General features: G+C 39.6%; 3 protein-coding genes across 5 annotated transcripts in view; 1 reads left to right on the top strand and 2 right to left on the bottom strand.

Annotated features, from left to right (window-relative positions):
- LOC137251963 (dnaJ homolog subfamily B member 13) overlaps nt 1–20363 on the bottom strand; it is a 478991-nt gene that overhangs the window by 342174 nt on the left and 116454 nt on the right. The gene's annotated exons all lie outside the window — the stretch shown is intronic.
- The window catches only part of Spindly (spindle apparatus coiled-coil protein 1 spindly), a 451900-nt gene that overhangs the window by 59712 nt on the left and 371825 nt on the right, over nt 1–20363 (top strand). The gene's annotated exons all lie outside the window — the stretch shown is intronic.
- Nucleotides 18504–20042, bottom strand: LOC137233574 (PR domain zinc finger protein 8). The gene has a single exon (XM_067756675.1). The coding sequence runs from the start codon at nt 20040–20042 to the stop codon at nt 18552–18554; it is 1491 nt and encodes a 496-aa protein (XP_067612776.1). The 3' UTR covers nt 18504–18551.

Raw genomic sequence — 20363 nt, forward strand, 5'->3', positions numbered from 1 at the left:
AGAGAATTCCACCTCGTTTGCCAGCTACTTAATTTGCACAGCTGAAAATCGTGGTGAAATTCGCATACGCCTGAAAGTCTAAAATAATCGTGGTGAAAGTCGCGTACGCCTAAAAGTATGCAAGGACGTGAATTGAGTTGGGCCTTCAACGAGGTGGAATTCTACAACGCCCCCAACACTCAGGAGGCTAGCCATCAAAGTATGGCCTAATCTTTTAAATAGTTCGACCTGTGCGTTACGTAGCTCAAATTTTTTGCTCAAACATTGCACTGTCACCGAGTTTTCCCACCTAGCGAATTTTTTTGGATCAAATATTGCATTGTCACCGGGTTCTGACTTACGGCTCAAGGTTCAAGTCTCTAACTCACTGGAAAATTTATCAAAAACTGATCGCAAGATTCCCCTCGTTTTTCAAGGATTCGTAGTTATCTCAATTAGCACGCCACCTAGCGGAACTTTGTTTTTGTCATCGGCTCTCGAACTATGTGCTAAGTTACAAGTCTCTAGGTAACCGGGAAGTTAGTAAAAATGGATTGAAAGATTCCCAAATTAAAATTTGTTTTCTTACTATCTCGATCCGCGTACCACCTAGCGAATTTTTTTTGATCAAATGTTGCATTGTCACCGGGTTCTGACCCACGGCCCAAGTTTCAAGTCTCTAGCTCACCGGCAAGTTACTCAAAAATCGATGGCAAAATACCCCTCGTTTTTCGGGGATTTGTAGTTATCTCAATTAGCACGCCACCTAGCGGAACTTTCTTTTCTATAACTTGTATTGTCACCGGGTCTCGAAATATGTGCTACGTTACAAGTCTCTAGGTAACCGGGAAGTTAGTAAAAACGGATTGGAAGATTCCCAAATTAAAATTAATTTTCCTAATATATCGATCCCTGCGCCGCCTAGCGGAATTTTTTTGACAAAATATGACATTATCACCGGGTTCTGACTTACGGGTCAAGTTTCATATCTACAACTCACCGGGAAGTTACTCAAATTGCAAGATTGCCCTCGTTTTTTAAGGACTTATAGTTATCTCACTTATCGCGCCACCTAGCGGAATTTTGTTTTCTGTAAATTGTATTGTCAATAAGCCTCGAACCGTGTGCCAAGTTTCAAGTCTCTAGGTCACCGGGAAGTTAGTTAAAAATGGATTGAAAAATTCCCAAATTAAAATTAATTTTCCTAATATCTGGATCCATACGCCACCGAGCGGAATTTTTTTGATAAAATATTGCATTGTCACCGAGTTCTGACTTATGGCTCAAGTTTCATATCTACAGCTCACCGGGAAGTTACTCAAATTGAAAGATTCCCCTCGTTTTTCAAGGATTTGAATTTATCTCGCTTATCGCGCCACCTAGCGGAATTTTGTTTTCTGCAAATTGTATTGTCACCAAGCCTCGAACTGTGTGCTAAGTTTCAAGTTCCTAGCTCACCGGAAAGTTAGTTAAAAATAGATTGAAACATTCCCAAATCAAAATTAATTTTCTTAATATCTCGATCCATGCGCCACGGACGGACGGACATGGCTCAATCAAATTTTTTTTCGATCCTGATTATTTTGATATATGGAATTCTATATCTATCTAGATTCCTTTATATATGTACAACCAACCGTTATCCAATCAAACTTAATATACTCTGTGAGCTCTGCTCAACTGAGTATAAACATATTATATACACGCATATACAGATAACATATTAGCATATGAAGGGCTTAGAACAAAAAGGATCTAAGTAACATCGACGTTGAATTGAGATAATTAAGGTTAATGTAAATTACTTATTGTAAATTCTGGGTAAATGCGTTTGAAATGATTCTCGTCTAAACGAATGCAGGTTAGCCAACTAATTCAAAGAATGTTTACTGCAGATAGAAAATAACTGTAAATTTCCAAAAATTATTGCAAAAATTTCCAAAAATTATTGCAATAAAATTTCGAACGTTGATTGTTCGGCCAAAAAGAACATGTAGAATTGTTTCGAGTATGCAGTCTTGTAGCCCGTTTAATTTTAGTATAATAACTTGCTAAACTTAAGTTCGTAGAATGTATCGCTGATTTTTGGCAATTTTTTTTCTTACGAGGATAAGGACTTTTTTCCATCTAAAGAAAATTACGTTAAAAAATTCCTATGGGGTATAACTCAAGAAAAAAATTGCCAAAAATTAGGGAAATTTTTTACAAAACTAGGATTAACTCACTTACTGGCTTCAAAACTGCTTACTCAAAGGAGTTCTAAAAATCTTGAGAAAAAAGTTAAAAATTCGGCAAATTTTGCGCGAATTTGGCATACATTAGGCATAGTGACATTATATTAAGTATTTACAGAAAATATTCAACGTACAGTTGCAGTTCAGCAAAAAATTTGCTATTTTTAACCCAGATATGCCTAAAGACTTATTAATACAAGAAATCTTAAAATTTTTCTTTAATTACGATACTTAAATAGATATTAGAGCAAATCCGGAAAGAAACTTAAAAAAGGATAATTTAAATCGGTTTTATAGGCCGTCCTTTTTACAGGACACCAAAAATTTTTTGTGGCGCTTTTCAGCAACAAAATCGTGTAATTTTGCAAAACTTTAATCACTATCATAATATTTTGTTTATAAACCATTCTATTTTGTCAAAAGAAGTAGTTCTTGTTGAAATTTGCATTTTTCATGGTGGACGATTTGGGCTGTGAACCACCGTGTGTCTAATTATCGTAATCAGATAAAAGAGTGTCAGTTTCATTTTATTTTATTTTGTCACTGCTATACGATGATGCATTTTCGTGTAAGCCTGCTTTTACATTAGTCAAGTATTGAACCGAAGTCTGCGGCACAGACGAGAGAGGGGAGAGGCTTCTTCACCTCTTTCAAATCAGTGAGACTTCCTACGAACTTAAGTTTAGCACTTTATTATACTAAAATTAAACGGGCTACAAAACTGCATACTTGAAAAAATTCTGCATGTTCTTTTGGCCGAACAATCAACGTTCGAAATTTTATTGCAATAGTGTGTTAGAGTGTTAAGCATACCGTTGTTGTTGCGTGAATGGTGTACCCACAGAGATATGGAGAGGGAAAATTTGGCAAATAAAATTCATATGGATGGGGTTCTAATATCCAAATGGCAAGACCGTTGGGCATGCAGTTGTAATGGAAGGGTAACGTTCGGATACATCCGGACGTTTCGTTTGTAGCAGAAAATCCAGATTTCAGATTTAATCTGAGTCTGGGTTTTCTGTTAACAGGTCATGGTTCTCTCAATGCATTTTGGCATAAGAGAGCCCTGAGCGAAACGGAGAGTTATGTGTGTGTGGCTTTGTGTGAAAGTTGAGTGCATATTTTGGTGTGAATGAGTATGCAGCGGAAGTTTCTCGACAGCGTCGCATATTGGTGTCTAATGGTGGTTCGAGTGATTGGTTGTGTGTCTGTGTGTATGAGGTGAGGCTTCAACTCCATCTTATTTTTCTTTTTATTATTTTTATTTTTTCCATGCGCCGGCCGGAGTAGGTGGATACTCAACCGGTAGTAGCTTTAGCTGCGAAAGTCATACCAAGACTTTAAAGTGGTACCACGGGGAGCAGATAGCCCTCGGATCTTGCTCCGTTTCCTCTCATTTGCGGTAGGTCCTTTTTGGGAGCATCGTGGTGGCTGTGGTTTATATCCGAATGCGGTGAGAGTTGGTCAGCTCGAATGTGGAGTTGCATTGCAACCAGTTGCTATGACCCTTACAATGGAAGAGGTGTAAGATAGGCCTCCAAACCCAACAAGGTGATGGTGTGACCACATCATCGATTGAGACTACGGTAGCGAGTCTTGGGCTGGACATGTGTACCAACAATGGCAGGTACTCACGCAAAACTTTGTACTTTAATTCCAATCTTAAGGGAGTAACGGTGCTGAAGCGCGAACGAGCTGCTGTTGCAACACATACTAATCTGTGCAGCATGGGATTAAGCCAAAGTCTATCAACGCCTGACTTACTTTAAACTTCCAAGTCCATCAAGATCTGCAGTCTTCTGACTTACTTTAAAGTTCCAAGTTCATTAAGAACTGCAGTCTTCTTTTGGCATTGGACCGGTAGATACCTGCAGTTTGATGCGATACGATAATAAGAATGCAGCTCTTGATGAGCTCTGGCAGGAATTTTAGCGTTTGATAAGGATGTAATGACATGATCTCTTCTTGGAGTTAAATATAAATATCTCCTTATGCAAATTATGTAAAATTTTAAAAGATGAAGTGGTACTATTGAAAGTGACGCTTTCCCAGAATTTATCGGCAAAGCAGTTTACACTGGCTAAACGAATCAAGTAAGAATTTCCAGTAGAAATATGTAAATCGGTCTGTGGATTGCTCAATATCGAATAGAAGTATTGAACCAACGAACTTCGAGTGTGGAACTACGGAAAGCCACTACAGGACAAAAGTCTGACAAATGTATCTTCACAGCTCCAGCCGAGTTATTTCCAAAATGAGGTGTAATCATAAAATTACTTTATACTTGATTGCCCAGCTTTTGCCAGAACTAGGCGAAAGTACTTCCGTCGCGACTCACTTGGATCTCCGGAGGATTTATCCAAGGTTGAGATCGGTATCTTTCGGAACTTTATCGTTGCTACGCAACGGTTCTCTATGTAGCTATAGCTATGTCACCGTTATTTTATTGTACGTGGTAACACAACGGACCTTCATGTTGTCCAAGTGAGCTACCACCTAACCTAACCTAACCTATTTCAAAGATAACACTTTGTAAAAAAATCTAGAATAACTTTTTAAATTTATCAAATATAATTTGTATGTATGTAATTTTGTATATTCTCATACAAATTCCGCTAACACTTCAACACATTGCTACCAAAATCTGTTTCCACGCCGAAAACCTTCTGCTACATTTAACTCAAAAACTTGCTAGCCAAAACGGCCTTATCGAAATCGGAACGCATGCAAGAATATGTTTCGCTTTGTTAGCGCATTCAGATGAAAAGCGCGACGAAAAACACATGAGCCCGTCATCCAAACAACTCCGGCCGATATTAAGAACGCATGCAGAAATTTGTTACAGTAAAAGCAATAACAAGAAGACATGTGACCATTTTAAAATAACTACATATGAAGGTCCATCCACTTTTTTATTTTTGGACTGAAATGATTGAAGAAGAAGAAGAAGAAGAGAGAGAAAAAACATAATGAGCTGCATATGATTTTGAATGAATTCTCAGTGTGGCAGAAGCATGGGCATAAGTACAAACATATGTATGTAAAGGGCAGTAGAATGGACAACATTACATTCTTATGCTCGACAAGCTTATACCCAGTTGTACCAGAACAAGATATATACTTGAAAAGGTCGAACTCTTTTAGAAGAAGATAACGATGCCCGGCTGTTTCGAATGGTTGTTGACCTCGACATAAAGGAAGTATGAAGTTTATAAAAGTGGCCGTAATCGACGGCAGTTCCAGTGTCCTGAACGTGTGCACCTTACGAGGTTTAAATATCGACTCGGACCGCTATTTTATGGCAGCCAAGCCTTTATGCAGCAAAGTGCGTGCACTCAATGACATAAAAGAAGTTTTCCTGCGAAAAGCTGTTCCTGAAACAGATAGCTGATGACTACACTGAGATCAATATTTGACCTCACGATGTAGCAGGGCGGTGGGATCATATTTTCCTCCCATTACATGCTACCGATGCTGACACCATAGGTTTCCAGCGAACCCGCAAAACAACTGGTATTATGAGAAATGTCGCGCTGCCTCGGAAGAAAGACGCTGCCTATAGATGCACCATGTGTATGGGCGCGGCAACGTGCAGTATATAGATGCGTTATCGAGACGCGAAGAAGCAAGAGAGATGCCTATTTTGAAGAGAAAAACGATAGGCAGACCGTCGTGTATGCGAAAAGCTTCAGATGCAGGCTGATAGGATGACTGAAGGTTTCAAGATTGGGGCAGATTCCAGCAGGAAAGATAATGGCGACTTGGTAACTTACGCTCATTGCTAGTTAGCGAGGTAGAAGATAATCCCGATACTCTAATCGCCGATGCTGGAAAACATGTTACGGCACCCAACTTTGACGCAGAAAGTATGGCAATATCTCCCATAAACAACGAGAAAGGCGCCGGGCAACAGCGGACTATACGCCGAGCTGTTTAACCACCTAGGCGAATACTTGATTAAGAGCATGCATTAACTTCCAGATTAGAATTTAAGTCTGCTTTGCTTAATCCAATATCGCAAACCACGCTATTTAACGTGCAATCAGCCAGGTTCTGCCTAGCGTACTGTGCGGAATGCTGTAGCCTACACTCATGTTGTTATTGTTGCAGCTCCCCGAAGGCCTTGGTGTGTTATCAATGTTGGTGGTTCTTTGCTGTATGCAGATCCGGTACGTTCCGGTACCATGCACCATTAAGTACTAACACGACCAAATCGTTGACGATTTAGTATGACCACATGAAACCTCCTATGCCATACCGCTCTCCCATCCCCTAGATCTATGAGAAACTTGGGATCGCCAGAGCTTCGGCTGTTAAAGGAGTGGGACTCGCCACGGGGAGGTGAGGTTGACAATTGGGTTGAGAAAGCTGAAAAATGCGCTGGCAACCCCTTAAAAGGGTTGCGCTACACAACCCTTGAATTATTTTGGTATTTTAGTCACCTCTTACAACAGGCATACTTACCGCGGGTATCTTCTAAGCCCCCTAAACCGCTGGCATAGCCTAAAAGTAATCAAACTGTTTGGACCTTATCAATGCGGCTTCAGACCTGGTAAATGTACTATCCTCCATCTCTTCACAATGAACCAGATCCTGGAGAAAACTCACGATAAAAGATCGACACTCAACATATTTTTTTCGACTTCAAATCAGCCGTTGACAACGCGAAAAGAAGGTGCATGTATGCTGCTATGCATAAATTGAAGTTCCCTGCAAAGTCAATAAGGATCTGCCAAATGATGTTGAGCGACACCACCAGATCTTAAGGATTGCGAAGGATCTCTCCGAGCTATTCGTGACCCTCGCGGTAAATGAGGATAAGACAAAGTAGTTGATGTCATCCTAGGAAGAATCAGAGCATTCGCGCTCTGGCAGCCACGTTACTGTTGACGGATATAAATTCGAGACTGTAGAGGACTTCATCTATTTGGAAACCGGCATTACCAGCAAAAACAAATGTCAACTTAGGAATCAAACAGAAAATAACTTACCAGCAAGTGCTACTTTGGACTGTGTAGACAATTCAAAAAAAATCCTCCCTCGAAAAACCAAAAATCCAGATATCCTGTCTTGATGTATGACTAAGAGGCATGGACGGTGTCGAGAGAACATGAGAAGTGTTAAAAAGTTAGTTCTCCGGAAGATTTACGGTCCTGTCCGTGATAACGACGGCGGCTTTCGAAGGAGGTATAAATATGACCTCTATGCAGACGATAGTGCAGCGTATAAAAACCCACATTCTTCGCTGGTAGGTCATGTTATCCGTTTGGTCTTCAAAATAATTCTAGTAATACTATGGACACAAGTGAGGTCCTTATGGCCTGGCCAACCTAACCTACCCTTATGGTCACTTGAGAAAAAAAGTGCTGACTTTATGCCTATTTTGGTAAAGCACATGGTGATAACTTAAATTGACTTTGTGGTCATTTGAAATGGTCATAAGGTCAATTGACGTTATGGCCGTTGACCTTTTGTCACTCCTCGCTCTAAAACGGCAAAAACTTTGTGTGAAAAATTTCATCCCACAACTGAGTATATAATATGCGTTTCATTCCAAATTTACACTGCCTTACTTATTACTCTTACTCATCAAAGCCTTTTAGTATAGGACTTGATCGCAGCGGCACGCTTTTCTACAAAACGGTAACGAAATTATTTTTGAATTTCCATATTTCTTTATTTATCTGCGTGTTTGGCAGAACGAATATCCTTATGCGGCAGTTACTCACGAACGTACGTACCAAAAACGTGTCAGCTGACACGACCTATCTTATGAGTGTGCAATGTAAACGAAAACTCACCGACGTGCAACGCCCGTACGTACGTAGCCCGGAACGTAGAAATCAAAACAATTTTGATTTTTTCCGTAAGAACGTGTCAGCTGATCGCTCTCTCACTAGACAGAGTTGCCTAGTAAATTTTTGTACGCTAATTTTTGACCGTTTGCAATTTTAAGCAAAAACGCCTAATTAAAGTTTGAAAAATTGTGAAAATAATTCGAAATAATTATGTAAAAGTGCTGATTATAAATATTTTATCTATTTATACTTATTTAATATGTATTCCGGCCTTTTACAATATCAAAAATTAAATTGGAAAAAGTTGATGTTTCCATAAGCATACATGCAAAATGGTCAATGGCAACAGTGCTTATCTGTAAACAATACACACACAAATATGTTATGTACATGTACACAGACGCACACATTGATTCCTACGGGCTTGAGAGTTCGGTCAAACGTGCTTCGTACGACAAACGTCCTTACGTACGGCACACGTCGGTGGGTAACTGCCGCATTACAAATCAACCACGTCGGCTATAGACAATAACCAAATCGCCAAATTGTACATCCTTGTTGACTTTATTTAACCGTTAAGCACTTTGTATCAATTTATGCTGGCGAATTTAGTTCCCATGCGAATGGCGCGCACACACACTCACTCACACGCACATTTGTTGAGCGTAACAAATTTTTACACAGCGTAACGAATTCCTCGACATTTTCGAAAAAAAAAAACAAATCTTCAAAGATGCTTTGGGGTTGTTGGCACTTCCGCTAAGCTACTGCTAACAAGGACATCACTTACAATGCACTCACACACACACACACACGCGTACAAGCAAATGCATTGAAGCCGGCGCTATAAAAATGCCTGCGTGATGATGGCTCACTTATGAGCTTCCATCGCATTGTTGTTGTGTATATGGGCACTGCGCTGCTCTATGTACAAATGAGCCACGGCAAATTACGTTGATTTAGCGTATCCAAATCGCGTTAGCTTATAGATTATTCCCAGCGGATGAATATCACTTGCTGGCTCTGAATGAAATTTGCCATTGCTCATTGAATGTTTAACATTGAATTGCTGATATATCAATTGATATGCGATTGCTTGACTGCTTTGTTCCCATGATGAGATTATGTTTTTACGCTTTTGTGTTTTGAAAATTTTTTGGCTTTGTTTTAGACAAAGATGCGGTATTTGAGACGAACATATTTGGCATGGCTTTGTTCATAATCAATTATTGCCTTCGTATTTTGAATATGGTATTTTGGCAACATTTTTTCCCGAGAGTTAGGTTAGGTGGAACTGGCCGGCCAATAAAGACCTCACATAGACTGAATGTGTCCATAGTGTTACCAGAACTTGTTTGACGACCAAACGGAAGAACCCCAATCAGGTATCAGAATTTATTGTATAGAATAACTGTGTTCTCTTGGAAAATACGAGAAGTTTTCTAGGACCTAACTTAGTTGCTGTCTCGAGATGGGGCAACTCTGCCGCATCTAATAACTGCTGCCTTGACCTGGCGAGCGCAGGAAACGAACACAGAACGTGCTCAACCGTTTCTTTCTGCAGCTCGCACTTCCTACACCTGATATTACAGACAACACCTAACTTATAAGAATGTGACGCCAGAAGACAGTGTCCGGTTAATATTTTCCTCGTGAGCCTTAAGTCTTCTTTCTTCAGAGCTATAAGCCACTTTGCGAATCTAATATCGTAGGATTTGCATGTGAAATAAGACATTTTGCAGCCCTGCGCTTTTGTCCACGCCTTTTCTACTTGACGGATCATAAACAGCTCTTGTCTTCTTCTAATTTCTCCCAAACGAATTGGCACTATTAACATTGATCGAGCGAGTGTTGCACCCTCCTTTGCCAACACATAAGCCTTTTCGTTATCTTCTATGCCCTTATGACCGGGAACCAAGTGTGGATGTATGGTCCATTTTGAGTGAAGTTTTTCCGCGTGTTATCTCAATATAATATAATCCGGACGCCGTAGTGTGGTGATAGCGTGCTCCGCCTACCCTACCGAAGATCGTGGGTTCAAGCCCCAGGAAGAGCAACATCAAAAATTTAGAAAGAAATTTTTTAATTAGAAAAAAGTTTTTCTAAGTCTGTTCGCTCCTCGGCAGTGATTTCGCAAGCACTCCGAGTGAATTTCCGGCATGAAAAGCTTCTCAGTGAAAACTCATCTGCCTTGCAGATGTCGTTCGGAGTCTGCGTAAAATATGTAGGTTCCGTCCCGCCAATTTGTTGGAAAATTTAAGAGGAGCACGACGCAAATTGGAAGAGGAGCTCGGCTTAAAATCTCTTCGACGGTTATTACACTTTGCATTTGTGTAATTTGATATGATCCATACTATAATCGTCTTTAGTATCAAGTGCTATCATATGGGGATCTACCAAGCCACCTGATTCCTGAACAATATATCAACTCAACAGACCTAATACTAAGGTCTTTGATATATTCCGGCCAATATTTGCACTCCTATCAACATACATAATTATCAGTGGAGAAGCTGCTGACACATAAGTAGCTTATGGGGATTAGGGGCTTGGAGTATACCCGCGGCAGATAGGCCTGTTGTAAGAGGCGACTAAAATAGCCAAATGATTCAAGGGGTTGTGTAGGCAACCCTTTAAAGGGGTTGCCAGCGCAATTTATAGCTTATGTTGGATATCAATTGTTAACCTCACCTACCCATGGCGAATCCTGTATCTCTAACAGCCAAGGCTTTGGCGACCCCAACGTCCTTATGGAACTAGGGGTGGGGCCTAGAAGGTTCAACGTGGCCATATTAAATAATTACCGATATGCCCTTTCTGATACCTTAATGGTGCTTGTTGCCAGAACGGGCCAGATCCATATCCGACAAAGGACCCAATCAAACCACATTTACGCCCAACTTGTACCTGGCAAGTTTTGGAGCGGAATATAATCTCGGCTGCCGTATAGAAACTTACTTACTTTGGAGTTGATGTGACAAACGACGATGACCATTTAACTCCGTTAGAAATTATTTTCTTATTTGCTATGAAAAGCACTTTGTCACTGGCGGAAGAGCTTGATGGCGTTCGACTGTGGGTTCGGTGGTTTGGGCTTTTACCTATTCTGTTCCGGAGGGCGGTGTTATGCAGACCAGATAAACTCTATGCCTTGCATCCAAAGGAATATATTCAAAACAGGGCTTCCAGATGCCCGACCACCTCGCAGTGCTACAGTGACCTTCCAGTGGATCACTGTTAAGCCCGCCTTGTCGAGCATGAGCGTGATCAATTGTAAACTTTACAAACGAAGTAAGGATGGAGAGAGAGGGACAGTATCAGTACAGTATCAAGCATTCGCACACGAGTTTACTACAAGTGATGAGTCTGCCTTGGGAAGCGTGGGAAGCGTGGACTCAGTGAGTAGCTTCCGAGCCTGAACAATGAGTTATAATAGAAAACGGTGGTAGACATATAGGGGAGGATACTCCTGTCAGAGTACTGGTCTTCCCGTCCGACTGGGAGGTTGAACTTGGTACAGGCGAGGCTGAAAGCAGGCTAAAGACAATTCACCGCCAGGATTTATAGCAGGCAACGTAAGATATTTGAACTGTTTGAGTGGGAAGACAACTAGAGCAGAAGAAGTCGAAGAGATTGAATAAATGCGCCAAGTATAATTTCAAGACGACCAAAATTGATGGAAAATGGCCCTTTTCAGAATAGTAAGCTAGTAGTTGCGAAAACCGTGCATCTCTAAAATTTTAAGATAGAGTAATGATGGTACAATGATCTTCAATGATCTTCAATGATCAGACATTGGAAGTAATAAAACCAAACTACCTTACGACGGAATATTTATTTGACGGTACTACCGCCGTGACTAGAACTTCGATGGTAGGAAATTAAGTGCGGTTGGAGTCCCACACTGACTTTGAATCTTTCGAAGCTTCGTCAAATGAAAAAATAGCGTCCTCTATGTACTCTTAGTTTGGCCCAGACGCACGCCCATTTTTTATCTGAGCTTCTAGAACAGAAGGTCTAAAGAAGGAATCTCGATAGAAGCAAAGTAGAGATAATGGGACCTCGAGAACTAGAAATTTGAGGAACAGAATGAGCAGTCTGAAGATATATTGATTTTACTATGCCAGGAAAGTCTTTTGAAAACAATCAGAAATAAAGCATTTATTAAAAACTAGCATACCCAGCAGACGTTGTTCTGCCCTAAATTTGGTCCATCTGCATACATTTTAATAAGCTTTTTCCGTCTAACTCTGCCCTCGCCCCTCTAAACTTTTTCCTAATCTTGTATTCACTCCTTCCTCCGTAGTTTTCGCTTCATATATCTCCATCTTCGTCTCATTCTACCTCTTTCTCAGTCCCTTATACTTCTCCTTCTCTCTTTTCTCTTCTCTCAAGTTTTTCTCATTCTTCTCCATATCTTATTACCAGTCCCAGAGAGTGGTATGTATTTTGATCCAGTCCCATTCCGAGTCTCAGTCCCAGTCCCTCTCCGAGTATCAGTCTCAGTCTCAGTCTCAGTCTCAGTCTCAGTCTCAGTCTCAGTCCCAGTCCTAGTTCTAGTCCTAGTCCCAGTCCGTCTCTCGGATATGGACACGATTTCAGGCAAATCGAATAGGACGTATGTAAATAGGTATCTGGGTATTATTAATTCATGTCTTTATTTCGGAGTATCACAACGAAAATTACTTTAAAGCTCTCTGCAACAGCTTTCTTTTGATATCCATAATACACACACATTCTAGGGGTATCCGGATCGTCCGATTTCGCTCATTTTCATTACCAATCTATTCTGGGTCCAGATAAGCACGTGTACCCAATTTGGTGAAGATATCTCAATATTTACTCAAGTTGTCGTGTTAACGGACAGACGGACGGGCGGACATTTGAGCTACGTCCGTCCGTCCGTTTTTTTTTCGATACAGATGATTTTGATATATGGAAGTCTATATCTATTTCGATTCCTTTATACCTGTTCAACCAACCGTTATCCAATCAAAGTTAATATATTCTGTGTGCAAAGCACGCGGAGTAAAAAAATACCAGCTGCAACATTTCATCAAAGACGCTCTCTGTTGAAACATACAAAGAGCGTGAATATAGCCTTGGATAGTATAAAAAGGCAATTTGCGCCTAGAAACATGCAACATATTTTTAAATCAAATCAAATTAAATAAAGCATACAAGCTTTTTGCATACTTCAATGCCGAAAATAGTCCTTTATCATCGCAGTGCTCTTCCCTGGTTTTATACCTTTCATGAAAATGAAATGGTATATTAAGTTTGTCACGAATCGCAAAATTATAAGTCCTTAAAGGAAAATAGATAGAGCCACCAATAAGTATACCAAAATAATCAGGACGAAGACCTGAGTTGATTTAGCCATGTCCGTCTGTCTGTTTGTATGTAAACTAGTCCCTCAATTTTTGCGATGTCTTGATAAAACTTGCTGAGCGGGTGTATTTAGGTGTCCGATTAGACATTTGTCTGAACTGTCCGAATCGGACCACTATAGCATATATCCTCCATACAACCGATTTTTTAGAAGAAGACGATTTTTGTCATATCTTCCTCAATTTATCAGATTGAAGCTTCAAACTTCACAATATGTTTTCGTTTGTTGCACATATTATTGTCTGAAAAATTGATGATATCGGTCGTATATATAGCATATATTCCCCACAACCCATTGTTCAAATAAGAAGCTTTTCGTTATTTCTGCTCCATTTCAAAAGCTAGATGCTTCAAATTTCACCAAATGCTTACGTTTACGTCATATATTGTCGAGATATTGATACATGGTTATAGCTCTTTCATGCAGACCACAAAAAACGTGAAACTTTGCATCCTCACACAAAGCACCTATTTTTTATTATACCCAGCTGTACTTGTGCACAGGGTATTATAACTTTGATTGGATAATGGTTGGTTGTGCAGGTACAAAGATAGATATATAATTCCATATATCAAATCATCAGTATCGAAAAAAAATTGGTTGAGCCATGTCCGTCCGTCCGTCCGTCCGTCTGTCCGTTAACACGATAACTTGAGCTATCTTCACCAAATTGGGTACACGTGCTTATCTGGACCCAGAATAAATTGGTATTGAAAATGAGCGAAATCGGATGGTAACCACGCCCACTTTTTATATATATAACATTTTTGAAAACACAAAAAACCCGATAATTTAGTAAATAATACACCTAGAATATTGACGTGTGGGCATGGGCGTGATACCGCCCACTTGTGATAAAATCAATTTTACAAATATTATTAATCATAAATCAAAAATTGTTAAACCTATCCTAACAAAATTCGGCAGAGGGGTTACCTTTACTATAAGGAATGCTTTGAAGAAAAACTAATGAAATCGGCTACGAACCACGCCCACTTTTATCTATAAGATTTTTAAAACGGTCGCGGCCGAATAAAATAAGCTATATCTTTGCAAAAGAGAGCTTTATATTAATGGTATTTCATTTCCCAATTGGATTTATAACCGCCCCTTTATGACTAAACAATTTTCTATGTTTCGGGAGCCATAACTCGAAGAAAAATTAGTTTAGAATAGAACCATATGTATATGCATTATTGCACAGCTTTTTAACACTATTAAGAACACAAAACACACAACGACAGGATTTCAAGTGTACAGCTGGGTATGTAATGTTCGGTTTCACTCGAACTTAGATTTCCTTACTTGTTTATTTTATATTTATCTTAAAAATCGCCTAGGTATGTACATCTGTTCACTATATATTTCATATATTGTACAGCCGATTATTTGGATATTACGCATAAGATTATTGTTCAGCCACATTCATGAAAGGTATGAAGTCTTCGGCACAGCCCGTCCCGTCACTACTTCTTTGAACATAGATTTGCTCTGAGAGTCCGCCAAACAATTTTCTAAAGGAAATTAACCCCTTAGCGACCCTTTAGGTAAGATTTTATACGAGCTCGCTAATAAAAGGTAACGAGTTAACATATTCTACCAAATAATTTTACAGTTCTAGATTTTACCATACAAATTTTCATTCTGCGTTGATTTTTTTATCGAAATTGCTAGCTTATTAAGTCGCCTTAACGGTAACCAGGGCCGCGGAGAGGGACAATTGCCCTGGGGCGCGGAAGGTTTTTGGGGCTCGGCAAGGCAAAGCAGTATTGACAGTACTTTAAATAGGATTTCATAGATACATACAAAATTTTTGATGCTCTTCAGGTTATTCTAAAGAAAAAGGTTGGAAGAGGTTACACGACAAAATTCCTGAACATGAAAATAGTCAAAATCATAAAACATGCTATACAGAGTGGCGCCAATATGAAATGAGAATTCGAAATGCAAGTTCAGTGGATTTTCTCTTAGCGGAAACCCTTAAAAATGAAGCAACTCGCTGGAGAGAGATACTTCGCAGAATTCTTGATGTTGTTTTATTTCTTGGAGAAAAAGGATTAGCATTTAGCGGGGATAATTAATTGATCGGAAATCCAAATAATGGAAATTTTCTTAGTATTTTGGAACTGATCAGCAATTATGACCCCCTATTGCATGAACATTTGGAGAAGGTGGGGAATCTCAAACGAAAAAGAATCGTCTGATGGAATACAAAATGAGTTCATAGAAATCTGTGCAAGTCAAGTAATTAGAAAGATAGAAAGCGAGAGAAAGTCCGTCAAGTATTACACAGTAATAATGGATCCAACCCCTGATTCGGTGCATATTGAGCAGACTGTTTTTATATTGCGTTATGTTTTATTAGACAGGGACTCCGGAAAACGGAAAATCCAAGAACGCTTCTAAGAGTTTGTCGATTGTAACGCAAAAACAGGAGAAGCTATCGCTGAGCTGATTCGCATCACTCTAAAAAAGCACAATATTCCACTAGATGACTGCCTTGGGCAAGGGTATGATAATGACAGTAATATGAGCGGTCATTACAAAGGAACGCAGAGTCATATCCTGAGAGATAACTCCCTGGCAGTATTTTCACCTTGTGCTTGTCATAGTTTAAATTTATGTGGAGTGCAAGCTGCTGAATGTTGTGCAAAAGTCATCACATTTTTCGGTATTATGCAGAAATTGTATAATATCTTTAGCGCAAGCCCTCAGAGATGGGAAATTCTCAAGGAAAAAACTAATTGCTCCTTGCACAGCATGTCACAAACACGATGGTCTGCTTGTGTGGATAGTGTGAAACCTTTCGCAACTCACATTCCCCAAATATTGAAAGCTATTGATGAAATCAAGCTTTTGAATCTTAGTTCAGAAACAGTAACGGATTTGAAAGGTATTGAAGTATATATGAGGAAATTTGAGTGTATCCTCTTAGCCTCCATTTGGCTCAAAGTGTTGACGGTAATCAACCATCGAAATCTGATACTGCAATCTAGAAATGCCACACTGGATGTGGACACAGAAAATATACGTAGCCTGATTGATGAGTTGAAGACTTTCAGGGATCAATGGTCGATCATACTTCAAGAATGTAAGGTTCTGGCAGGGAGTAGAGGAATTGTGAATACCTTCGCAGAGAAAAGAAGGAAGATAAGAAAGCGCCGGTTCGATGAATTACCTGGCGAATCATCTGAGTGTGATTCCGAAACTCAATTCAAACAGCAAGTTTTTTACGTTCTTTTGGACTGCTTGATTGGTAACATGACAAGACGTTTCCAAGCCGTAAATGACAATGCGATTAAATTTAGTTTTTTGTGGAAGTATCAGGATCTGACGGAAGAAGAGCTCAGAGAAAAGGCAACGGCATTCTGCACGATTTATGGCATCGATATTTCTACGGATCTAATAGATGAAATCATTCATCTCAAATCCATCCACTTAGCAAATTTGGGATGTGATTCGCTGCCACCATTTCAACTTCTGAACAAATTTCATGACTTGAAGATGGAAGTATTATTTCCTAACATCTGCATAGCATTAAAATATTTTGCACACTTCCAGTCAGTGTGGCTGAAGGGGAACGTTCTTTTAGTCTATTGTCTTGCGTGAATTAGTCTATTGTCTTGCGTGAACAATTTTTTACGTTCTACTATGAGCCAAAATCGCTTGACAAGCCTTGGAACATTGGCGTTGGAGTCCAGCCTTGCTCGCAGCATTAGTTTTGAATCGGTAATTTCCATATTCGCAGACTGAAAAGCACGGAAGGTTTTCCTTGGCTGATTCAAGCTCTTAAAATGTACATATTTAGAAAAAAGTTAATGTAAGGAAATCAAACAATGAAATCTAACATTTCGTTTATGTAAGCGCTCCAGTAAATCTTATTTTAGATGAAATAAAACTGACAATATGAATTGAGAAATTTATGTATGTTATGTTATTTTTTTACTGGATTGCGTTTATTTTTTTAGGGGGCCCGTAAAGCGAACTGTCCTAGGGGTCCGGCTCGGCTCTCTGCGGCCCTGACGGTAACACTGCACTCAAACACTCCTTTTCTTCAGACTAATTCAAATATTCATCTAAAAAACAAACACAAAATCCTGTTTTACTTTCAACATTTTGTGATATTTATTTTATAACATTTAGTGCATTTTTTATATATATTTATGTGTATATATTTATTTTTGTATACATTGAATTACAATATTTTAAAATTTTTACTCCCAGTGCTAATGAGATCCTTCAAATTTTTTCAAATTTATTTACATACCTACATATTTTTTCCTTTTCTTTTTGGAATATCTTAATTATTTTATATTCACTAACAATTTTTTTCTTATTTTCCTTTGTCAATTTAAATTGCACTATACAGTTAATTTATTTTAAATTAAAATATCATTTTTTTTACATCTGCAGCTGGATTCAAGTTTTTGCTATCGCTCTCATACCATATACCATATCAATACCATATTGCTATCGGTATAGCTGAAAAGTTAACAACAAAATACCTAAAGCGGGAGTCATTGGTGCCGTATGTCGTAGCGCTGTAGTCGTATCCCTAACGTAATCAGCTGTTTATCGTTACGACGGTAAACCAAAAACCAATTGGTTGGCTACGACACTGTTACGACCTTAGCGGCACCAATAATCGATTGCATTGATTCCCATAAGGTTGGTCGAATCAGCTGTTATAAGGTTACCGATACAGTTACCGATACGGTTACCGATACGGTTACCGATAAAGCACCAATGTCTGCCGCTTAAAACAATAAGCTACGCCTTGAATTATGCAACATTTATTATAAAATGTGCTCAATAGCAGACATACTTTGCAAATCAGCTGATAGCTTTTGGCCTTGTATAGTTTCAGGCGAACTTTTTTCACTTTATATTCTTATTATATTCTCCCGCAGATTTTTAGTATAATAGTATAAATTATGGGGATTAACTGAATCCACGAGTTGACTTTATTGGTAGCAACGTTTAGCGATAGCTTAAATAAGAATCCAACTGCTGTATTAAATTAATATCACAAATGCACCTAAAAGTATACGCGCTCTATAAACTTAATATCAATACAGCTTTGTACACACACAAAAAGTAATCACGCTTGATCTCTATCAATTAAAAATATCCGAAAAACTGTCTCGATCATTTGCTCACACCCGGAATTCGCGACGCTTGATGACGCCCACTTACATTACACAAATTATTGTGGACGACACGCTCCGTACTTTCGCTCGTCGTCGGCATAGCTGCATTTGGCGTAACTTGATCACTTTCCTTATCCTGATGCGCTGTCATATGGCGTGTGAGATGATGACGTTCACGAAATGTTTCCTGGCAAACAGGACAACGTAATTTCTCTTCACGCTTACGACGATTTGGATCACAGGCGACCTCACTCTTATGATGTGAACGCATATGATAAACCAAATCGCTTGTCATACGAAAACTGATATTACATTTGGCGCAAACATTTTGCGCTGTCAACGAAAATGTCGAAGCTAAGGTAGGCGGTATAAGCGTTGTCAATATTGCTGCAGCGGCAGGATTTTGTGCAATGCGCGGTAACTCTGGTGGCGCAACAGCAGCAAATGGATGTGATGCAGCGCCTGAGAATGGAAATGTTGAGTAGGCGGGCAGAAATTCAGGTGGTGTGCCTGAGCTGCCATTCATGTGGGAACCGGCGGTGTTGTGTGCAGCAAGCGCTGCTGCGGGCCCACCACCTAAGGGCGTGCGGTAGAGCAATTGTTGTTTGAGACGTTGCGCTTGCAGCATATGCACATGATTAACAGATTGAAATGCGCCATTGAATTGATAATCAGGACGAAAGTTTTGATAAATGATATTCGGATTAAGATGGGGCGGTGTTGGAACGCCGCCGCCGCCGCCGCCGCCACCACCACTGCTACCATTCGAGAGGCTACCATTGCCAGCGCTATTGGTGCGTGGTGGTGTTGTAGCCACAGGTGGGCTCATGGATGAACAACTCAATTGATCGGGGCTTAAGGGTGGCGCAGGTTGTACTGGCGACTCTAAACGCATCGAACAAACTTTAGTGAAAGCGCTTTTTAATGGCATACTTTCAGGCGACTCGCTGCCCACTGGAATGACGAGTGTTGGATCATCGTAAATGCGTGGTGAATGTACAGTGATTTGTGGATAGCGACGTGTATCTTGCATATTCGAAAAAACCGATTCAATCATTGGATTAAGTAGCGTCTGTTGAGTTTGTGCTGGCGTAATTTGTTGTGTTGGGGAGCTTTGCGTTGAACGTGGTGATAGATCTGTTGGGTATTGATGACGTTCTGTGTAACCTGTGAGATGTGCATGCTTCTGCTGTTGCTTCTGCTTGATACGCTCATCTGGCATCATTAGAAAAGCCACATCGAAGGAGCGTTTTAAGGTTGCTTTGCTATTATTCAAATTTGTAGCTGTTATTGTAGCTGGCGATCTACTTGCAATGTCGTTGTTGTTGTTATTGCTATTGTTATGGCTCAGAAGCGGACTTAGCGGTGCATTTGGTGGTGTTGTAGAGACGCATAAGTCGGCGCGTTGTGGTGACGGCAAAGGCGGTGTGCCTTGCTGTAGATGCGGTTGGTTAAGGTGATGATGATTAGTATCCATGATCATGTTCATCAGTTTTTGAAAAACACGCACTTTAATTTTAAAAAATCTCTTTATTAGTGCTGTCTTTATTCAAGCCTAAAGTTTTTTTTTTTTTTATTTGTTTCTTGAAACAGCACTGCACTTTCTTTAATTAACACATTTTTTGGTTTGGTGTTTCTTTATTTATTTATTTTTTTTTACCAATAAAGTTTTCTGGAATCACTTTTGTTCTAAGCATCAATTTCGAAATATAACAGCAGACTGGTGCTTCGCAACAATCTGTTCTTGCTTAAGTAGTAGCCAGTAGCAATGAGTCCAATTCGTATCCTTACTACCACCACCAGTCAATAC

Source organism: Eurosta solidaginis, chromosome 5, assembly GCF_040869045.1.
Source record: "Eurosta solidaginis isolate ZX-2024a chromosome 5, ASM4086904v1, whole genome shotgun sequence".
Lineage (NCBI taxonomy): Eukaryota > Metazoa > Arthropoda > Insecta > Diptera > Tephritidae > Eurosta > Eurosta solidaginis.